This window comes from Bemisia tabaci, chromosome 2 (assembly GCF_918797505.1).
Source record: "Bemisia tabaci chromosome 2, PGI_BMITA_v3".
Taxonomy (NCBI): Eukaryota; Metazoa; Arthropoda; class Insecta; order Hemiptera; family Aleyrodidae; genus Bemisia; species Bemisia tabaci.
In genome coordinates this window covers 74,520,369-74,537,870 of record NC_092794.1, presented here as the reverse complement: position 1 = coordinate 74,537,870, position 17,502 = coordinate 74,520,369, and the positions used below count along the sequence as shown (strand labels likewise).

Below are 17,502 nucleotides of genomic sequence, written 5' to 3'. Positions count from 1 at the left end.
TCGGTCTTATCTGCAATAAAAAAGCCATAAAACACCCAAGAATGGTGCGCGCAATGAGATACACCAGGAGCAAAGCGGGAGCGCCATAGCGCAACGCAAAGTGCGGCATCCCATGGACAAAAATCGAAAATTGAATTGCTAAATTTCCAAATATTGTTATGATATTCATGATCAGAACAACATTTCTGACACAAGGGTAAACTTGTTTTCTCTATTTTCTTCCAAAAACACATTTGAATATGAGTTTGAAGTGGAGGTTAATTCGACCGAGAGGAACCTGTCCCATAAGAAATACACAGTATCTTGGTTGTCAACTTTAGATAAACTTTTCTCGATAACTAGGAATAATACTCTGGGTGGTCAGCATTTTCTCATTCTACGTAGGCCCAACTTCAATCCTGCCAAAGAACTTTTGCGACTTTTTGCGACTATCGGAGATATTTGCATTTAAAAATTGGTTGAAATCAGGTTATTTGTAAAATGCCGCGTCCGGCCAGTCGCACACTATGGGATTTCCCATGTGGGAATTCCCAAATTTCATTCGACAGCGTTCGCAGTAAACAAACCCTCTGCCCTGCTTATCACTGCAGCATTCAACTCGTTTGTAGCTCAGATCACTTGTGCGTGTCAACCTATTTGGAAACTAGAGACTCATGGATTTCATTTTTCATTCTTGAAAACAGAGTGGTACAAATTATAGCATCAATAAGATGTCTGAAGTTGTTAGTTATAGATCGGATTACCGCCTTCCTCTGACAAAAGATATGATATCCATTATTGTCTCTCATAGTGCTTTCTCTGAATTAAGTGACCTGATCTCACAGACCCAAAATGTTTTCCTTCCACTATTAAATGAAATAAGGTTTCTCAATGTTCAGGTAAAGTCTTCTTCACCAGTTTTACTCCTTTGTGCAAGTGAATTTTCTGAGTCGGTTAATATTAGCTGTTGCGGCGAGGTCTAACAAGTGTGAAATGGCACCATAACCTCTAATTCTCATGATAGCAAGATCCATTTGCTTGATTACTTAGCAGCTGTACAATTTTTTAAACAAATTGGCATGATCACATCTATTGTGCCTCAGCTTTGTTTAAAAATCTAACAGTTCAAATTCATCCTCTCCTACTTATAGTCACATTGAATACTGTGCGCAGTAATGAAGTAATATGCGGTGGTTACCGCCCAATACAATTTATAATCGCTCCTTAGTTTTTGAAGCTCATGAAAGATTGTGCCCATTCATCCTAGTTTTTGAGGGGAGAATCTGTGGTATGTCCAATTATTCTGAAAGTGAATGATGAACAATAACTTCCTAAAGCGGTGTGTGACTAAATACCTACTCTTGAACATTTTCCATCTAACTGCAGTTACTTCATTCCTTCTGGTTTGTTCTCAGGACAGTTGCTTGGTAAGTTTCCGCTTCATTCTACTCCTATGAAAATTCATTTCATCTTTTATATTTTATGGTATGCATTACATTTCATCTGGTACCCTTGATTAGTACGTTGGGGTATGAAAGGCTATAATACGTAGCTATAATACGTAACCTTGGCGTTCTTAAAATTATCGCTAGTCCTTGTACGTTCATGTTATGTAAACATTTATTGGTCCAATTGTAAATATTCTCATTGGTGATCTGAGAGAGGACTTGGTATACTATGTTTAGTAGAGTTTTGACCTGTATCATGTCAAAATTCATTTGTGTTTTAAGTAGTACTAGCTGCTTCAGCTCGCTATGCTCGCTTGCGCCGCTAGCCGGGGGCTAGCCCCCTCGCGAGGCGAGCCAAATTTTGCTACCACAAGTAATTAGAGGACTTCCTGGTGGCAAAATGATAAATTCGAAAACAAAGAATAAGAAACTAATAATGATAACCACCTACTTCTAGATAAAGAAACATCCTTGAAAAATAAAAAACACTCCTGTAAAAGAAAATCAAAACACTTTCTGAAAATTTAACGGTGCGAAAGGGTGAAGATTGATCACTGATACTCTTGGAAGAATACATAAGCTGCTTCACAAAAGTTAATTATTAATAAAACCTGTGCTGCCGTGAAAAGGAAAATTATCTTCTGAAAAATACTCATCAAAATTAAGTAATTTTCTTGTAAAAAAAAAAAACTAAAGACAAAATCAAGAGAGCAAAACTCTAGACGCACCGATAAGAAACATGGACGAAGCGAGAACTCATTATGAGCAATGCAATGAAGGAAATGCATAGCAGGTGTTCCGAGTCGGACACCATACGGAAGGGAGTGATACTGTCATAGGACCCATGCCAGGGTAGAAGGGTGACACGTGTTGTGAGCAGGTAGGGATGGGTTTACCTGGAGAGGGAAACGGAAAATCAGAGGGTGGGAGGTCCCCCAACCATATGACTCGCCCAGCGTCAAAAATGCAAATATGTCGTTATCAAATCGAGGTAAATTTTGCAACGTCGGTCGCGCAAATCGAAAAACCGATGGATGTTGGCACGTCTACAGCCTAAGAGCTTTCATTTAAAACAAATCCGAGGAAAATCGGTCTAGTACTGTCCGAGATCGAATTAGCACAAACTGTAGAAGGCCAAAAAAGGCCTTAGGATATTAAATATACAGGGTGATCCAAAAGTCCCTTCCACCCCCTCTAACTTTTTACCTAAGTGAGGTAAAGATTTGAAACTTAGGGGATACTCCTAGGTCAAAGGGAGCTACTTTTTGGCCCCTCTAAAATTTTCAGGGGCCCCCCTTGGGGGGGGCAACGGCCCCCAACTTTTAATTTTCAAATGGGAAGACCCCCTTTGTGATACCTCGTTCGAAAGAGCATAAAAAAAGAAAACTTTTCGCGCAAACCCGAAGTCAATATCTCAAACCGTTTCAAAATGGCGGCCGGTTAAAGTTCATAATGGCCGAAAATTCACTCCGGTTATTTGTCGATGGATTTGCGCGAAAATCGATTTGTAGGGGTATTTTGACACGAGAAAAACGAATTTGACGTTAGATTTAAAAAAAAAAACCGAAATTTCCAAAATGGCCGCCGCTTAAAGTTCAAAATGACCAAAAATTGATTTTTTTTTAGAAATCGCAAATCCATCGACAAATAACCGGTGTGAATTTTCGGCCATTATGAACTTTAACCGGCCGCCATTTTGAAACGGTTTGAGATATTGACTTCGGGTTTGCGCGAAAAGTTTTCTTTTTTATGCTCTTTCGAACGAGCTATCATAAAGGGGGTCTTCCCATTTGAAAATTAAAAATTGGGGGCCGTTGCCCCCCCAAGGGGGGCTCTCCTGAAAATTTTAGGGGGGCCAAAAAGTAGCTCCCTTTGACCTAGGAATATCCCCCAAGTTTCAAATCTCTACCTCAATTAGGTGAAAAGCTAGAGGGGGTGGAAGGGACTTTTGGATCACCCTGTATAGATAATATTTTATGGTGGCACAATTTCTCATGTGAAATCATCCTTGTGAAAAGCGAACCGTGGACAATCGAGTACTTTCCTAACAATCTGAATATTTCAAAATAAAAAATCAAGGAATTGAGATCTTCTCGCTCATCAGGTACCTAAAATAGTAGGTAAATGTCCAAACTGAGAATTTTCAAGTAGGAACTATGCAAAATTCCGCTATCAACCTTCAAGCACGGAGCCTCTCACTTGTCATCGCAATAGGATTTTTTCTGCCCAAGTCTCTTGGATTGCAAAAACTGAAGTCAAGATTTTTTAAAAGTTATTTGAGATTGGACTGTATGGGGGGACTGTACTGTCACAGGTTTAGCAATCCTGGTGGTAGCCCCTGCCTCAAAGGGGGTGGGTGGACTGGGCTCTTAGCTGTGGTGGAAGCAACCTGTCTAGGAGAGGTAACTCCGAAATCAAACCCTGGTCCTCCAGGTTGGGGGTTGGGGCATCGGGCTGACTCCCCGATCCTCGGAAAAAATGTACAATGTCAAAAAACCCAATAACATATGCCTCGGTAACCATGGAAACAAACGGACTCTTCGACTTAGATTACGGAAACCGACACTCGCTTTTGGTACTTGGTGTTGGATAGCCTGGGTTGGTTACCCAGCACAGGTTGGCAACACTGCCCTCAGAGGGTCAGGTGACCACAATTGCAATGACGTCAGCCATCATCATGTCGTGATACCAGTGTAACCGTGTCGTGTTCATTCCCTTTTTATTTTATAATAAATATGAATATCGTTATAATCGAGTGTTCGCTTATTCAAATATAACCCACACTAAACATGGCGACGAGGATGTAAACGGGGATTCAACGAAGCGCAGCAAAAAGTACGGAAGTGCGCGTCGTGAACATGTCGTGAACCGGCACAAAAGGCCTAAATGCAACCATGGCGCGCTCGGTATTCAAGTGAATTCAAGTGCAAGACATGTAATTTCGCTAAAAATGTTCAATTTTAGTGTATCGATTAAGTTCGAAAATGACTTTTAGCATATCGATTAAGTTCGAATTTTAATTTCTCAGTTGCACATGGGTCAATTTCTTCTAAGTTCATGATAAGCTGTGTCGTTATCAACCTTCACTAATTGCAAGATAATCATTGTTCGGACAGTACAATGGAATTTCTTTCAAAGCCAGAACCACTGGAAATCGATGATAATATTAAAGAGAATTGGGAAAAGTTCAAAAGACGTTGGAGGAACTACGCTCTTGGCGCCGAAATCACCGTGAAATCCGAAGAGGTTCAGAGGGCCAATTCCTTAACCTCATCGGATCCGAAGCAGAAGAACTTATCAACTCCCTTGCTCTCACTAGTAACCAGTCTAAAACTGTCGATCTTCTAGTCAAAGCTATCGATGAGTATGTCAAGCCCAAGACAAACGTGGTATTTTCTAGATACCAGTTTTTCACAAGATCGCAGAAGGACGGTGAAGATTTTGAAACGTTCCTTCTCTCACTCAAGAAACTGGCTGAAAATTGTGGCTTTGGTGAGCTGAAAACATCGCTCATCCGTGATCGCATCATCATTGGAGTCTCCAATTATGAACTGCGCCATCGCATGCTGGGAGAAGAATATGATTTCGAGAGGACAGTCAAGCTATGCAGGTCAGTCGAGTCTGGGAAACTGCGGGCAAAAGAAATCAACGATCAAGGGACATCATCCACAACTGAGGTCAACTGGGTCAGCAAACCGCATTACAGCCAAAATCAACGCAAAAGTCAACAGCCAAGCTGCAGCTCAGGTACTGGAACTACAACTAAACAGCCAATCAACTGCCAAAATTGTGGGACTAGCCATCCTATCAACCAATGTCCAGCATTCAAAAAGCAATGTAATTACTGTAAGCGTCTTAATCATTTTTCCTCTATGTGTAGATCTCGGAATAATTCTGTGTTACCTAATTCCAATGATAAAATTGCACCTTCTACAGCTAATTCCAAAGCGGCTGATCTAGTCAATGTCCATTGTCAGTGCTCATGTTCTCCAAACAGTATCTCTAATCCGACTGAAATTTCAGATATTCATGCGAGTGATTATGTTTACATTTCAGAAATCTCTGTCCAACCAACTTTAAAATTGGAGCATTTTACTAATCAGTCTAAATCCAGTCAGCTTGAGGATCATTCAATTATCGATCATCAACTTAATCAATCTAATTGTGATGAGTCAGTTAAGCAGTCTGTCAAAATTCATAATGTGTCAAATATTTCCAAATCCACAGATAAGTGCTGGATGGAAAATTTAATCATTAACAATAACACGGTCAGCTGTTAGTTAGATTCGGGAGGAGAAGTTAATGTGTTACCTCGTCAAATTTTTGACCTGATCAAAAATTCAACAAATGTGATTTTACCCAATCGTTCAGTTGTTCTAGGCTACGAAGGTGCTCAGATTGATTCATGTGGGTATGTGGTACTAGATTGCAAAATTCCTAATCAAAATCAAATTCATAAACTGTACTTCACCGTTGTCAATACTGGCACTACTCCTCTTCTAGGTCTAAAGACCTGCGTAGATTTAGGTTTTATCACCAGGAATCATGTGCATGCTCTAGTCAGAACCAAAAATCTAAATAAAGTCGTACAACGAGATCTTTCCCTAATTCCATCTTTTAGAGATAAAACCGGAAAAAGCTAATCACTCGTCAAAGTAAACTGTAGTATCTCTGATTCATTCTGCAATAAATTTCAAAGAAATTTCATGTTAATTTTAAGTGATCTTCATCATTCTAAGTAATGTCATATTTATAAGTGACTAACAATTAGTTTACTCAATCTAGTTAAGTCATGTTATACTTAACAATTAAATCCACATAACTGCGATTTAATAATTTCAATGGGATTCTGAACACAAATGCTTCATATCTCTTAAATTTCTCTTGATTTCGGAATTGCAAATCATTTGATAGTTGTCTAATTTCAATTTCTCTACATAACTGCGATTAAATTACTTCAATGAGATTCTGAACACAAATGCTTCAAATCTCTTATCTGTCTCTTGATTTCGGAATTGCAAATCATTTGATAGTTGTCTAATTTCAATTTCTCTACATAACTGCGATTAAATTACTTCAATGAGATTCTGAACACAAATGCTTCAAATCTCTCATTTCTCTCTTGATTTCGGAATCGCAAATCATTTGAAAAGTTGTTTAAATTCAATTTCTCTACATAACTGCGATTTAAGTACTTCAATGGGATTCTGAACAAAAATGCTTCAAATCTCTCATTTCTCTCTTGATTTCGAAATTGCAAATCATTTGAAAAGTTGTATAATTTCAATTTCACTACATAACTGCGATTTAAATACTTCAATGGGATTCTGAACAAAAATGCTTCAAATCTCTCATATCTCTTTGGATTTCGGAATTGCAAATCAATTGGAAAGTTGTTTAATGTCCTGGCTAATACATGTTAACTACAGCCTATGACTAAATACAGTTAATTTCAGTAATATTTGTCGATTTCAGAACTGCTAATCGTTCAAATCTATGTGAACTCTAAGCATTATAACTTCAACTAAATTCTGAGTTCAAATGTAATAAATTAATTGGTTTCATAAAGGCAAATTAATCGAATAGATACTGTGTCAGTTTTCTGTCAGTGTACAAGTTCTAATTCCTCAATTGTAACTGTTAAGTCTTTTAAAAAAACTATTCTTCATGTATAATTCTAAATTTTACTGATAAAAATCATACACCTCTGAAATATTTTTGACTTGGACTCTACTCCTTCAATTTCTTTGTTTGTGTTTGCAAAAGGGAGTAAAGTGTAAGGAAAAAAATAGAAATTGAAAACGGGGAGGTGTTGGATAGCCTGGGTTGGTTACCCAGCACAGGTTGGCAACACTGCCCTCAGAGGGTCAGGTGACCACAATTGCAATGACGTCAGCCATCATCATGTCGTGATACCAGTGTAACCGTGTCGTGTTCATTCCCTTTTTATCTATACTATAAGCTCCGAGACCTCCTAATTTTGCGTAACTGGTGACGCTTAGTTCCAGCCTTCTACCGGGCCGATTTTCATGATTTTTGCGGCAATCGACGGACAATTGTCTCTAGATTAGCCAACTCTTTTCAGATTTTCAAAATATGAATCAGGTTTTTTTATATTACGTGGTAAAGTTGCGAATTCTCCCATTTAAACAATGTAAATTTATACTTTTTGTCATAGTTCGTTTGAGCGTTCTACCGGGCCGATTTCCATGATTTTTGAGTAGATCGTCAGGTAATTGGCCCTAGATGAGCCCGCTTTAATTAGATTTTGGAAATTGGACCCAGGTTTTTTTAAAATCACGTTATAAAAGTGAGTAAATTTACAGAATGCTCCGGGACTGCTACCGCTATGCGCGGGAGGATGCGCAGTGGTCGAAGAGGTTGCGCAGTGGATGTGTAGCCTGCGCATCAACTCTACACTTATCTACCCAAGATTCGCACTTGCCACCTAACGTCGAGCGGTGGCCGAGTCGTCTACGACGTCGAAGGTGTCCATTCTTAACTCGGTGTGGGTTCGATTCCCGATCTAAGTTTTCTAAATTGTTACCCCTTATCATTGTTCATTGTTTTACTGCAATATTTCACCAAGCCGTCATTCCAAAACGCGGCCTTTTAATTTTAAAGTAATTTTAAGTAAAGTTTAAAATTTAAGTATACCTCATATCGTAATTGTTTAAGGGAAAAATAAAACTAACACTGATAGGAGGCTAAAAATAAGGCCGCGAAGCGGCCCATTGATGGTGCGGAGCGCCTTCAGGGGGTTGGGCCGCGTAGCGGCCAGGGAGCGTAGCCCCCTAGTTTTATAATAAATATGAATATCGTTATAACCGAGTGTTCGCTTATTCAAATATAACCCACACTAAACACTTGGAATGTGCAAGGCATTTCCAAGAAACTGACGAAAGTGGTATCGGAGATAAAGAACAACGAGATTGACGTGGCGATTATATCGTGGCGTTTATCGAAACGAAGAAAAAAGGCCACGGATCAGAGAGCCTCGGAGACTATGATTTATTCTACAGCGGAGTGCCGAAACATCAGCGTGCACAACAGGGTGTCGCAATTCTGATCCGCAAAAAATTTCGAAAAAATATTAAGAACTGGGAGGCCATCAACGCTCGCATGATTAAGATGAACCTAACGATGCACGGTCACAGAGTCACTGTTTTGGGGGTATACGGGGTCAATGATGATGCTACCATCGTACTTAAGGATCAGTTTTTTGAAGAACTGGACGAGGAGGTAGTGAAGGTAGGACCTAGGAGAGAAGTCCTTGTGTTGGGGGATCTAAATGGAAGAACGGGATCCCGGGTGATCAGTAAAATCGTTGGCCCGTTCGGTGAAGTTACGGTGAACGACAACGGAAGCCGCATTATCGACGTTTGCGAGCAGAGGGAATTAAAAGTATTGAACGGGTTCTACCAACACAAGGATATTCACAAATATACTTGGGTCCAACCTACCCGCGGCTTAAGATCCATCATTGACTACGTGCTCGTTAAACAGGTAACAAACCTGAAGATCCAGCAGGTGAGAGTATGTGGAGGACTCTCCTGCGGTAGTGACCACTATTTCCTCAGAGCGGATGTAGCCTTTCCCGCTCGTGTGTCGCAGAACGATCAAGACGACAATCAACAACCGGAGCGACAACGGGTACATCTAGTTCAGTATAACATCGGTAGCCTTAAAGCACCCGAGTGTCAAGGCTCTGTACGCAAAGCGCCTGGATGAAAAGTTAGGAGATGCGTGCGATGGCAGTACGGAAGAGCGGTATGGGTTTATCAAGAATTGCGTTCACTCGGCGGCAGCGGAGGCCCTGGGGGTTTCTGATCAAAAAAATGATAACAGAAAACCGTACTGGTGGGATGCGGAGGTAGAGGAGGAAATAAATGTGAAAAGGAATAGGTATCACCAGTTTCTCTCTTCCCAAAAGTTTGATGATAAAATCATGTACAGACAGGCTCAAGCCAGAGTCCGTCGGGTAATCACTCGGAAGAAGAATGAGGCTTGGGAAGAAAGCTGTATGAAGATAAATACCTACCTTGGAGACCGGAAAAGTACGGAAGGCTGGAAAGTGATCAAAGGGTTGCGACGTAATAAAATGCGCGACATCATATCTCCGTGCACAAAATGGCACACTTTCCAGAATTTAAAAGCATTTTCGAATTATTCATGAATTTTCTTCAAAAATTTCGTAAGTACGGCCTTTTGCCCCATAAATGGGGAAAGAGGCCGCACTTCCGGGAAAGCTCGTAAAAATTTCGGAAATGCATTCAAAATTCTGAAAAGTGTGCCATTTCATGCCTAAGGGCCTATAGTTGATATTTTACCACATTTCCAGAATTTCCATGCGATATGGCGGCTGACAGACGGCCGCAACGGAAAAGTGTGACCTTTTGCCTCCACTTACCCTACATTTTAGGATCTTCGGTAATTATCAATAATAATTAGTAAAATATGTAGTAAAAGATTTAGTATTGGTAGTATTAGTTGATAGATTAAGTGTTGGTGCTATTTTAGTGAAGGCGGCGTGCGGCCTTTTGCCCCATCGGACCTGCGGCTTTTTGCCCCATTTGATGACGTAGGTAACCATAACCTCAAAATTCAAAGACAAGGCCATTAGCCCAAAAGTTACGGCGGGATATTCAAACTATCCTTATCATTGTTCGAACTACAGCTCGTCCGAATTTTTCTATCTATTATAGAACTTGAAATTGACCAAAATAAAACTGGAAAAATCGATTTTTTTTACGATAAATTAATTCTCTTCATATTTTCGAGGGAACGCGTCCGTTCGGTCCAAAACTTCGTCAACACAACAGCACCACCACTACCAACATAACTGACACGGTCCCGGTGCCAACCTAAAAAATTTTCGGGAAAAAAGTCGGGTGCGGCCTTTTTCCCGTGCGGCCTTTTTCCCCGTGCGGCCTTTTACCCCCACCTACCCTAAAGCGTTGACAGGATACTCTTTTTTGTACCCAACTTGCACATCTTCTCAGTTGTTACTTCCAAGATGACAGCTATCGCGTTGCGTACGTCGCCCTTTGCCCGATCAACGTCAGGGTATGGGAGCGTGACGTTGCAGCCCTGTTGAAGCGGCATGAATTTCGATTCCCTAAGTTTTAACATTTTTTTAGCCTGCTTTAGCAGATTTTCAGCTGTATTCGAGTCTCAACTGACAACGCACGCATCTTCAGGTGTTACTGTGTATTACTTACTTCGCTCATGCGTCCACCAGCGCTGCCAAATTCCCGCAGCATACAAAAATAGCAATCTGCCCAATTTCACCCGGGCGGATCCCGATCTGCCCAATTTTATCGGACGAATCGCTCAAAATCGGGATCTGCCCGTAACATATACATTAGGGTGGAGCGTTTTTGGGCTTTTTTTTATTTTGAAAATGGACATAGCAGAGTAGTTGTGAAATGGTCTAAAAGTAACGCCTGAATTTTCCTGAATTTTTTCGTCAACGTTTAGGCCTCCCGGATTGACGTTGACGTCAAAATTAGCGGAAAATCCGGGTTTTTTGACGATAACTTGGCAACAATGGCAAATACGACAAAAATGCATAGAATCAGAGTTGTTGGAAATTAAATTTCCGACAAATCACTTTCTTATCATTTTTTCTGTAAGTGCAACCGTTTTAGTGTAAAATTCGAAAACCCGTATTTTTCCGGATATTCGGCACAAATTCTCGTTCAGTCCGGGAGAAATACGGTAGAAATACGGGAGAAAGAGGGCTAACTCGGAACAAATTGCGTGATGGACTTTTCCTACAAGAATACCATCATCGGATTGGCCTGAATAACACAAAACATACAAAATGTTTTCCACGGCTCCACCGCGGAACACCCCTTAAAATTCCTAAAATTCAAAAAGGCGGCCGTGTTTAGATTATCAAGCATCAAGGTAATTTAAAATGTGCATCTCGTGTGGTATGAGGTGTCGTTTCCTATGTCTTTTTAGTCGTAAATTTCAAATATAGTGTTAAAAAAAGCCCCTGGTCAAACGGGGTGCATCAAATCCAGGATGGCGGCCAACTTTGAACGGCGGGAGGGTACCTTATAAAGTTTGATTAGTGTATTACATTTTAAATTGAAAGTAAGGTAACAATCTCTGGATAATATTGGTTTAGCATTTTAATTAGAGGTTCAAAATTAAATTGTCTTTTATAAGACCTCATCTATGATCCGATGAATGCCATCTGGTCAGGAGGCGTAAAACTGGCAATCCAGGCCGAATCCGCAGGTTACTAGGGTTTAAGATGCCGCAATGTTTACGGTGAATTTAGATCATTTTGTTCGTAAATTTTAAATTTACAACAGAAAATGCCCCAAAATCGTGCGGGGTCTCCCGATTATGGGATAAGTGGATGACTTCTAAATGTGAAGGACGGAACAGAAAATTTCAAAGTGTGATAGTAAAAAATCTTTTAAATAAATCTAACAGTTTTCTTGAATGTTCACAATTAATATTACTCCTCAGTAAGAGCTGAAATCGAGGATGGTGACTATCTCCATATGAAGAATCAATAAAATGGCACTACAAAATAAATGTACAATTCAAAGAGAGACTGCTGAATAAGCGATATTTACATGCAATTGAGTTACCTATTACTAAAAGAAAACGAATGAAAAATGAAAACGTTGATGATTCATACCACCGGATGATGTTCCTCAGTATATTTTTTGAGGAGTGATGTCGTCAACTTTAGATTTTAGATAAAATTGATTTTTTCTTTTATTTCGTCATGATTCTCACGTGACCTAATTTGCTTTATTCACATTTCGAATAAAAAGAGTCTTGGTTCTCGGGGGGAATAAAAGGATTTTAAACGCGGATATTACTTACACGGAAATCGGTACCTTATCTTCGAAGATGTATAATGAGACATATTTTAAAATAAGACGTAATGCTAAAAGGAACTATGTTGCACGCAAACACCGTTCAGATATTGCCTTCCAGCATTATACCTACACCTCTGGTTAACACTACTGCCTTTTACAGGCAGTCGTCGTGGATTTGAGACACCCTGTTTGACCATTCATTTTCCACTTAATTTTTTACTTCACATTTTACCAAAATTACACAGGGAATAATACTTCACTTCACTCATTGCGTCATTATTTAACTTGCAAGTCCTCCCACCCTTCAAACTTATCAGTCTTTTTTGAGTTTTGTGCAGCCCGATTGACCAGATGGTATTCATCACGTCATACTGGAAATCTACGACGAAAATTACGATGAAACAACCAAAGCATGTATCGGTTTGCGATGCTGCAGAATGCTTGGAATTTTCAAACATTGCAAACGAGATACCTGGTTTGGGAATTTCGCCGTCGATATTCTTTAAGGAACTAATACCTCACTTGACTTATCACGCGAAGAAGTGGTACCAGGACGAACTATGAGGGGGGAATGTGAAAGCATATGGGACAAACATACCCTCCCGCCGTTCAAAGTTGGCCGCCATCCTGGATTTGATGCACCCCGTTTGACCAGGGGCTTTTTTTAACACTATATTTGAAATTTACGACTAAAAAGACATAGGAAACGACACCTCATACCACACGAGATGCACATTTTAAATTACCTTGATGCTTGATAATCTAAACACGGCCGCCTTTTTGAATTTTAGGAATTTTAAGGGGTGTTCCGCGGTGGAGCCGTGGAAAACATTTTGTATGTTTTGTGTTATTCAGGCCAATCCGATGATGGTATTCTTGTAGGAAAAGTCCATCACGCAATTTGTTCCGAGTTAGCCCTCTTTCTCCCGTATTTCTACCGTATTTCTCCCGGACTGAACGAGAATTTGTGCCGAATATCCGGAAAAATACGGGTTTTCGAATTTTACACTAAAACGGTTGCACTTACAGAAAAAATGATAAGAAAGTGATTTGTCGGAAATTTAATTTCCAACAACTCTGATTCTATGCATTTTTGTCGTATTTGCCATTGTTGCCAAGTTATCGTCATAAAACCCGGATTTTCCGCTAATTTTGACGTCAACGTCAATCCGGGAGGCCTAAACGTTGACGAAAAAATTCAGGAAAATTCAGGCGTTACTTTTAGACCATTTCACAACTACTCTGCTATGTCCATTTTCAAAATAAAAAAAAAGCCCAAAAACGCTCCACCCTAATATACATTCCAACTGTTTTATAACGTCATAGTGGATCCAGGTCAATTCATAATGTTGCCTTGTAACAGACGGGAATTTCGGACCCGCGTAAACTTGGTCCGTGCCTGCGGCATGTCCTTTGAGCAGTGCGGAGGACGCGCGCGCGTTGCGCTACAGCACGCCTGTTTTGCTCCCAGTGTATCCCATTGCGCGCGCCATTCTTGAGTGTTTTACGGCCTTTGTATTGCAGATACGACCAAATGGACGAAATTTTTGACCCACGGCCCGACGACTCTGCGTGTTCCATGGTAAAACAATGTTCTTTTATCCAAAAATCTCAAATTTGAACCCGTGCACTGTGGGCCAGAGGTGCCGGTTGCGGGAGAATAATTGATATCTCGGCTAAATCCGAACGAAAATCACTAAGTTTTGGTTCACGGGGGTTTTTTGGGTCACTGAACTAGAATTTGATATCAGTTTTGTTCAAAAATCACAAGAAACGTATGTCGTGAGGATTTAAGCTAGTCCAGTGATGATTCCTTTTTTCGAGCAATTGCACTGGGATTAGAAACCATTTTAACGCTTGAGAAACTTTCAAAAACAAAATTGAGAACTTGAAAGTGACCAAGAGGAGTCTGGAAAATGATCTAATATTGTTAAAACTACAAGAATAAAAGACGAGAATGTTCACAGAGGAACGCTTTATATGTTCATTATTTTTTATTTATTATTATTATTTTTTTTGTCACTGCCTCCACGTATTATTGGTTCTTGTGGGTCACCTTAATGGAAAGAATAATTTTGTAAAGTAATGCTCTGCATGGTTTAACGGTTCTATATATGTTTTGCTGTTGTAAGCTATCAAGTATCATGTCAGAGGATCAAAGAAGCATATTATGAATTTTCTTTAGAGGCGCTAGCCATGAGAATGGACAAAATTTACTTACAGCGTTTATTGGAAATGACGGTCAGCTGAACAGTAAATTTTTACCACTCTTGCATTCGGTGCAACATTCTTGCACATTAATGAAAACCACCCAGATGTTTACCAATTATCGGCTAAGCTCAAAATCCAGAAATTTAAATAATAATAATAAAAAAAAGAAGAAAAAGTTTCATATCAAATCAGATTTGAATTCAAATATCCACGGACTTGCCGTCGATTGAGCTAGTCAACAATAGCAGCTTCTAGTGCGATTGAAATCGTCAATACATTTGAGAAGCACGAAAACCGCAAGCGAGTTGCTGTGATCGTCTAGTATGTGAAAGGACACAATTACATTCAGGAATCCCAACGTCATAAGTGAAGCAGCAGGACAAAATTTGCCTTAAGGTGAATTGTACCATGGGTTAGAAGGGTTAGTTCTGCATTAGTTGGCACAAAGATATCACTGAAAAATTCCTTAATTTGGCCACTTTGCAGCATTTAAAAGTCCGAGGGAGAAAAACAAGTTTTCCAAGAAAATAGCAGTTAAAGTTTGTCTGCACTGTTGCGTATCTTGAAGAACGATCCACCTTAAACGCTTACATTATTAATAACGCAAATCATGGCTTGAAAAATTGACCCAATGTCCTTCAGAATATTACATGAGGAATTATCATTACTGAAAACTAAAGCAATGTGGGTTTTTTTTACCCTCAAACTGTTTTCTGATGTACTAAACAATTTCAGTTTTCATTTAAAGGCGCATTTTGTCCTGCTGCGTCACATATAATACCTGTATGGTAGTATTAATAATTTCACTTACGGAAAAGAAGAAAAATATGAAAGACAGAATGACGGACAGATTTATAATGTCGTCTCATCTGAGAACCTTTTTTGCACTTATTAAGTACAAAAAAATGTGGCAACCATGGAAAAAATGCGCACCCTCAGAAGCGTAGCAACTCATTTTAATGATATTATCACTGTTTACTCGGAAGAATTTATTTACTGTACGATATCTAAGGTCATATATGTGAAACATGAACTTAATCCTATTTTTGATGAGTCGACTTTTTTTTTAAAAAAATGAAAAAAATGGGTTTCCCGCAGTTTCCCGCAGCAAAGCTGTGGTGCAAATGAATGTTGAGGATTTAAAGAAAAAGTATCTGGCCTTAAAACTCTAAGGAAACTTAAGGAAAAAACTGCAGAAAGCTTTTTCGATGGAATTTTTAAGATTTATTAGGCACTTTTTCTAACAAGCTTTTTGGACAGTGAAAAGTTCGCAATGGAAAAAGTGTATACATCAAATGGAAGCTCTTTCTTAGGAGAAGAAATCCTAGTAAACAAATTTTCATCCTGCGCAACCGCTGAGCCGTGATAAGGCCTTACACGGTTGCAGTCCAGGGCGCGCTTCTACATATTATCCGTGCAGTGTCAGAGGTACCCAAGTTCCCCCCCTCCAATACATCGCTGCTGGGCGATTATTCCATGAAATTTTGATGAATCCTCATCCCTTAGAGAGGCTTTTTAACGAATTCCTCATCATCAATACAGTACTGGACACTCGTAAAAACGGTATTTTTTGCGTAAAACGGGCCCCCCTGGCCCACTGTGCCGTGTCACTTACGTCGTTAGAGCACCGGGTAAAAATCTTTTAAATTTTCTTCCTTGCACGAAGCTTCTAATCTATCCACACATCAACTTTTAAGACCAGGGCCTCCTTCGAATTCGAAAATTTACAAAATAAGAAACACCCTACTTTAGGGGCTTCCACCGCAGTGGTGTTTGGGCCTGCCGCCGGAAAATTCTGAAAATTTAGCGTGCCCGAAACGTGTTCTGCTGCTTTTTTTATTCAAATTTATTGTAAAATTTCTGTATTTTATTTACTCCTTTTTGTTGATCATAATACCCATAATAATTGATTCCATTCAAGTTTACTGCAATTGCGACCAACAGTTGATATCCCTCGTAGGGATTAATACTCACTGAGGGGAGTATTAATTCAAAAGAAGAGATTCATCTACCTAATTTACCAATACTTGCCTTCCTTGATAGTTCATACCTGTAAAATTGATGGCATATTCTTAAGACTTTTTTTTTAATCCTGAGTAATTTCAATTAATACAATTAACTTTTACACAATTTTCAGCCATCACCAGAGGCTTTAGCACTGTTGAATGCCAAATTAAAGAAGCCAATCCCTGTCAATGGAAATGTGGATCTCATTTATGTGAGTTATACTCCTTTTTTTAATTTTGATGTTATATATTTGGACTAGATACCACTAGGGGTGCCATTTCAAGTTTTTGCAGGGCCAGGTAAAGGAATGGCGAGTTTTTCTTTCCTTTTTTTATTTTTTTAAAATTTTTTATATTTTCTCTTTTTTTCTATTTTGTTTGTTTTTTTTCTTTTTTTCTTATTTTTTTTTATTTTTATTTATTGTTTTTTTGGCACAGCTTCTCAACTTGAGCACGCGCATTTCCCCAACTTCTCCCTACGATTTTCCCGCCTGTTTTTCCGTTCTCGTCATGTCGAGCGGTTTCCCCATTCCCGACTCCGAAACGCAGGGCCTGGTAAATGCCTAGCGACCCCCCCCCCCCCCCCCTGGGAGGGATAAAGGGATATTTGGGATGAGAACAATTCACTTGCAGTGCACATTCATTTAATAAGGGTGCACCAGAGGTTATGAAAAATCTAAAGAGAACTCAGCTGATATAAGACCAAAGACATAAAGACGGACTGCTCGTATCTAAAAGCACGGGGAAAAAGTGAAGCCTGGTTTGACGCTGGGTGCTTGTGTGATTGTGTAAATGAGCGCGGGAATCCATGGCGGCAAACGGAAATTTGATTTGAACTTGTCCTCTTGATTTTTCCACATTTCTTCTTCGAAACGTATTTTAAATGCCTAAAACGAATATATTAAGAAAGTTGGGACTGCGTCCTACCATAATACCCCCACTTTCGCTCGGTAACAAGCAGTAATCTCAGATAAAATTAGTTTTTCTTCTGCTCATGGTGGTTCTGCA

The 17,502-nt window shown here is 39.6% G+C and overlaps 1 protein-coding gene across 7 annotated transcripts in view; it reads left to right on the top strand.

The window, feature by feature from the left end:
* The window catches only part of LOC109035795 (uncharacterized), a 125,055-nt gene that overhangs the window by 26,322 nt on the left and 81,231 nt on the right, over positions 1-17,502 (top strand). For all 7 annotated transcript variants that reach the window (XR_011899168.1, XM_072296256.1, XM_072296254.1 and 4 more), the window contains one exon: positions 16,626-16,706. Coding sequence is in view for 6 of the 7 variants with exons in the window: in XM_072296256.1 (XP_072152357.1) it covers positions 16,626-16,706 (81 nt within the window). In the remaining variant the exon portion in view is untranslated. The remainder of the gene's footprint in view (positions 1-16,625; positions 16,707-17,502) is intronic.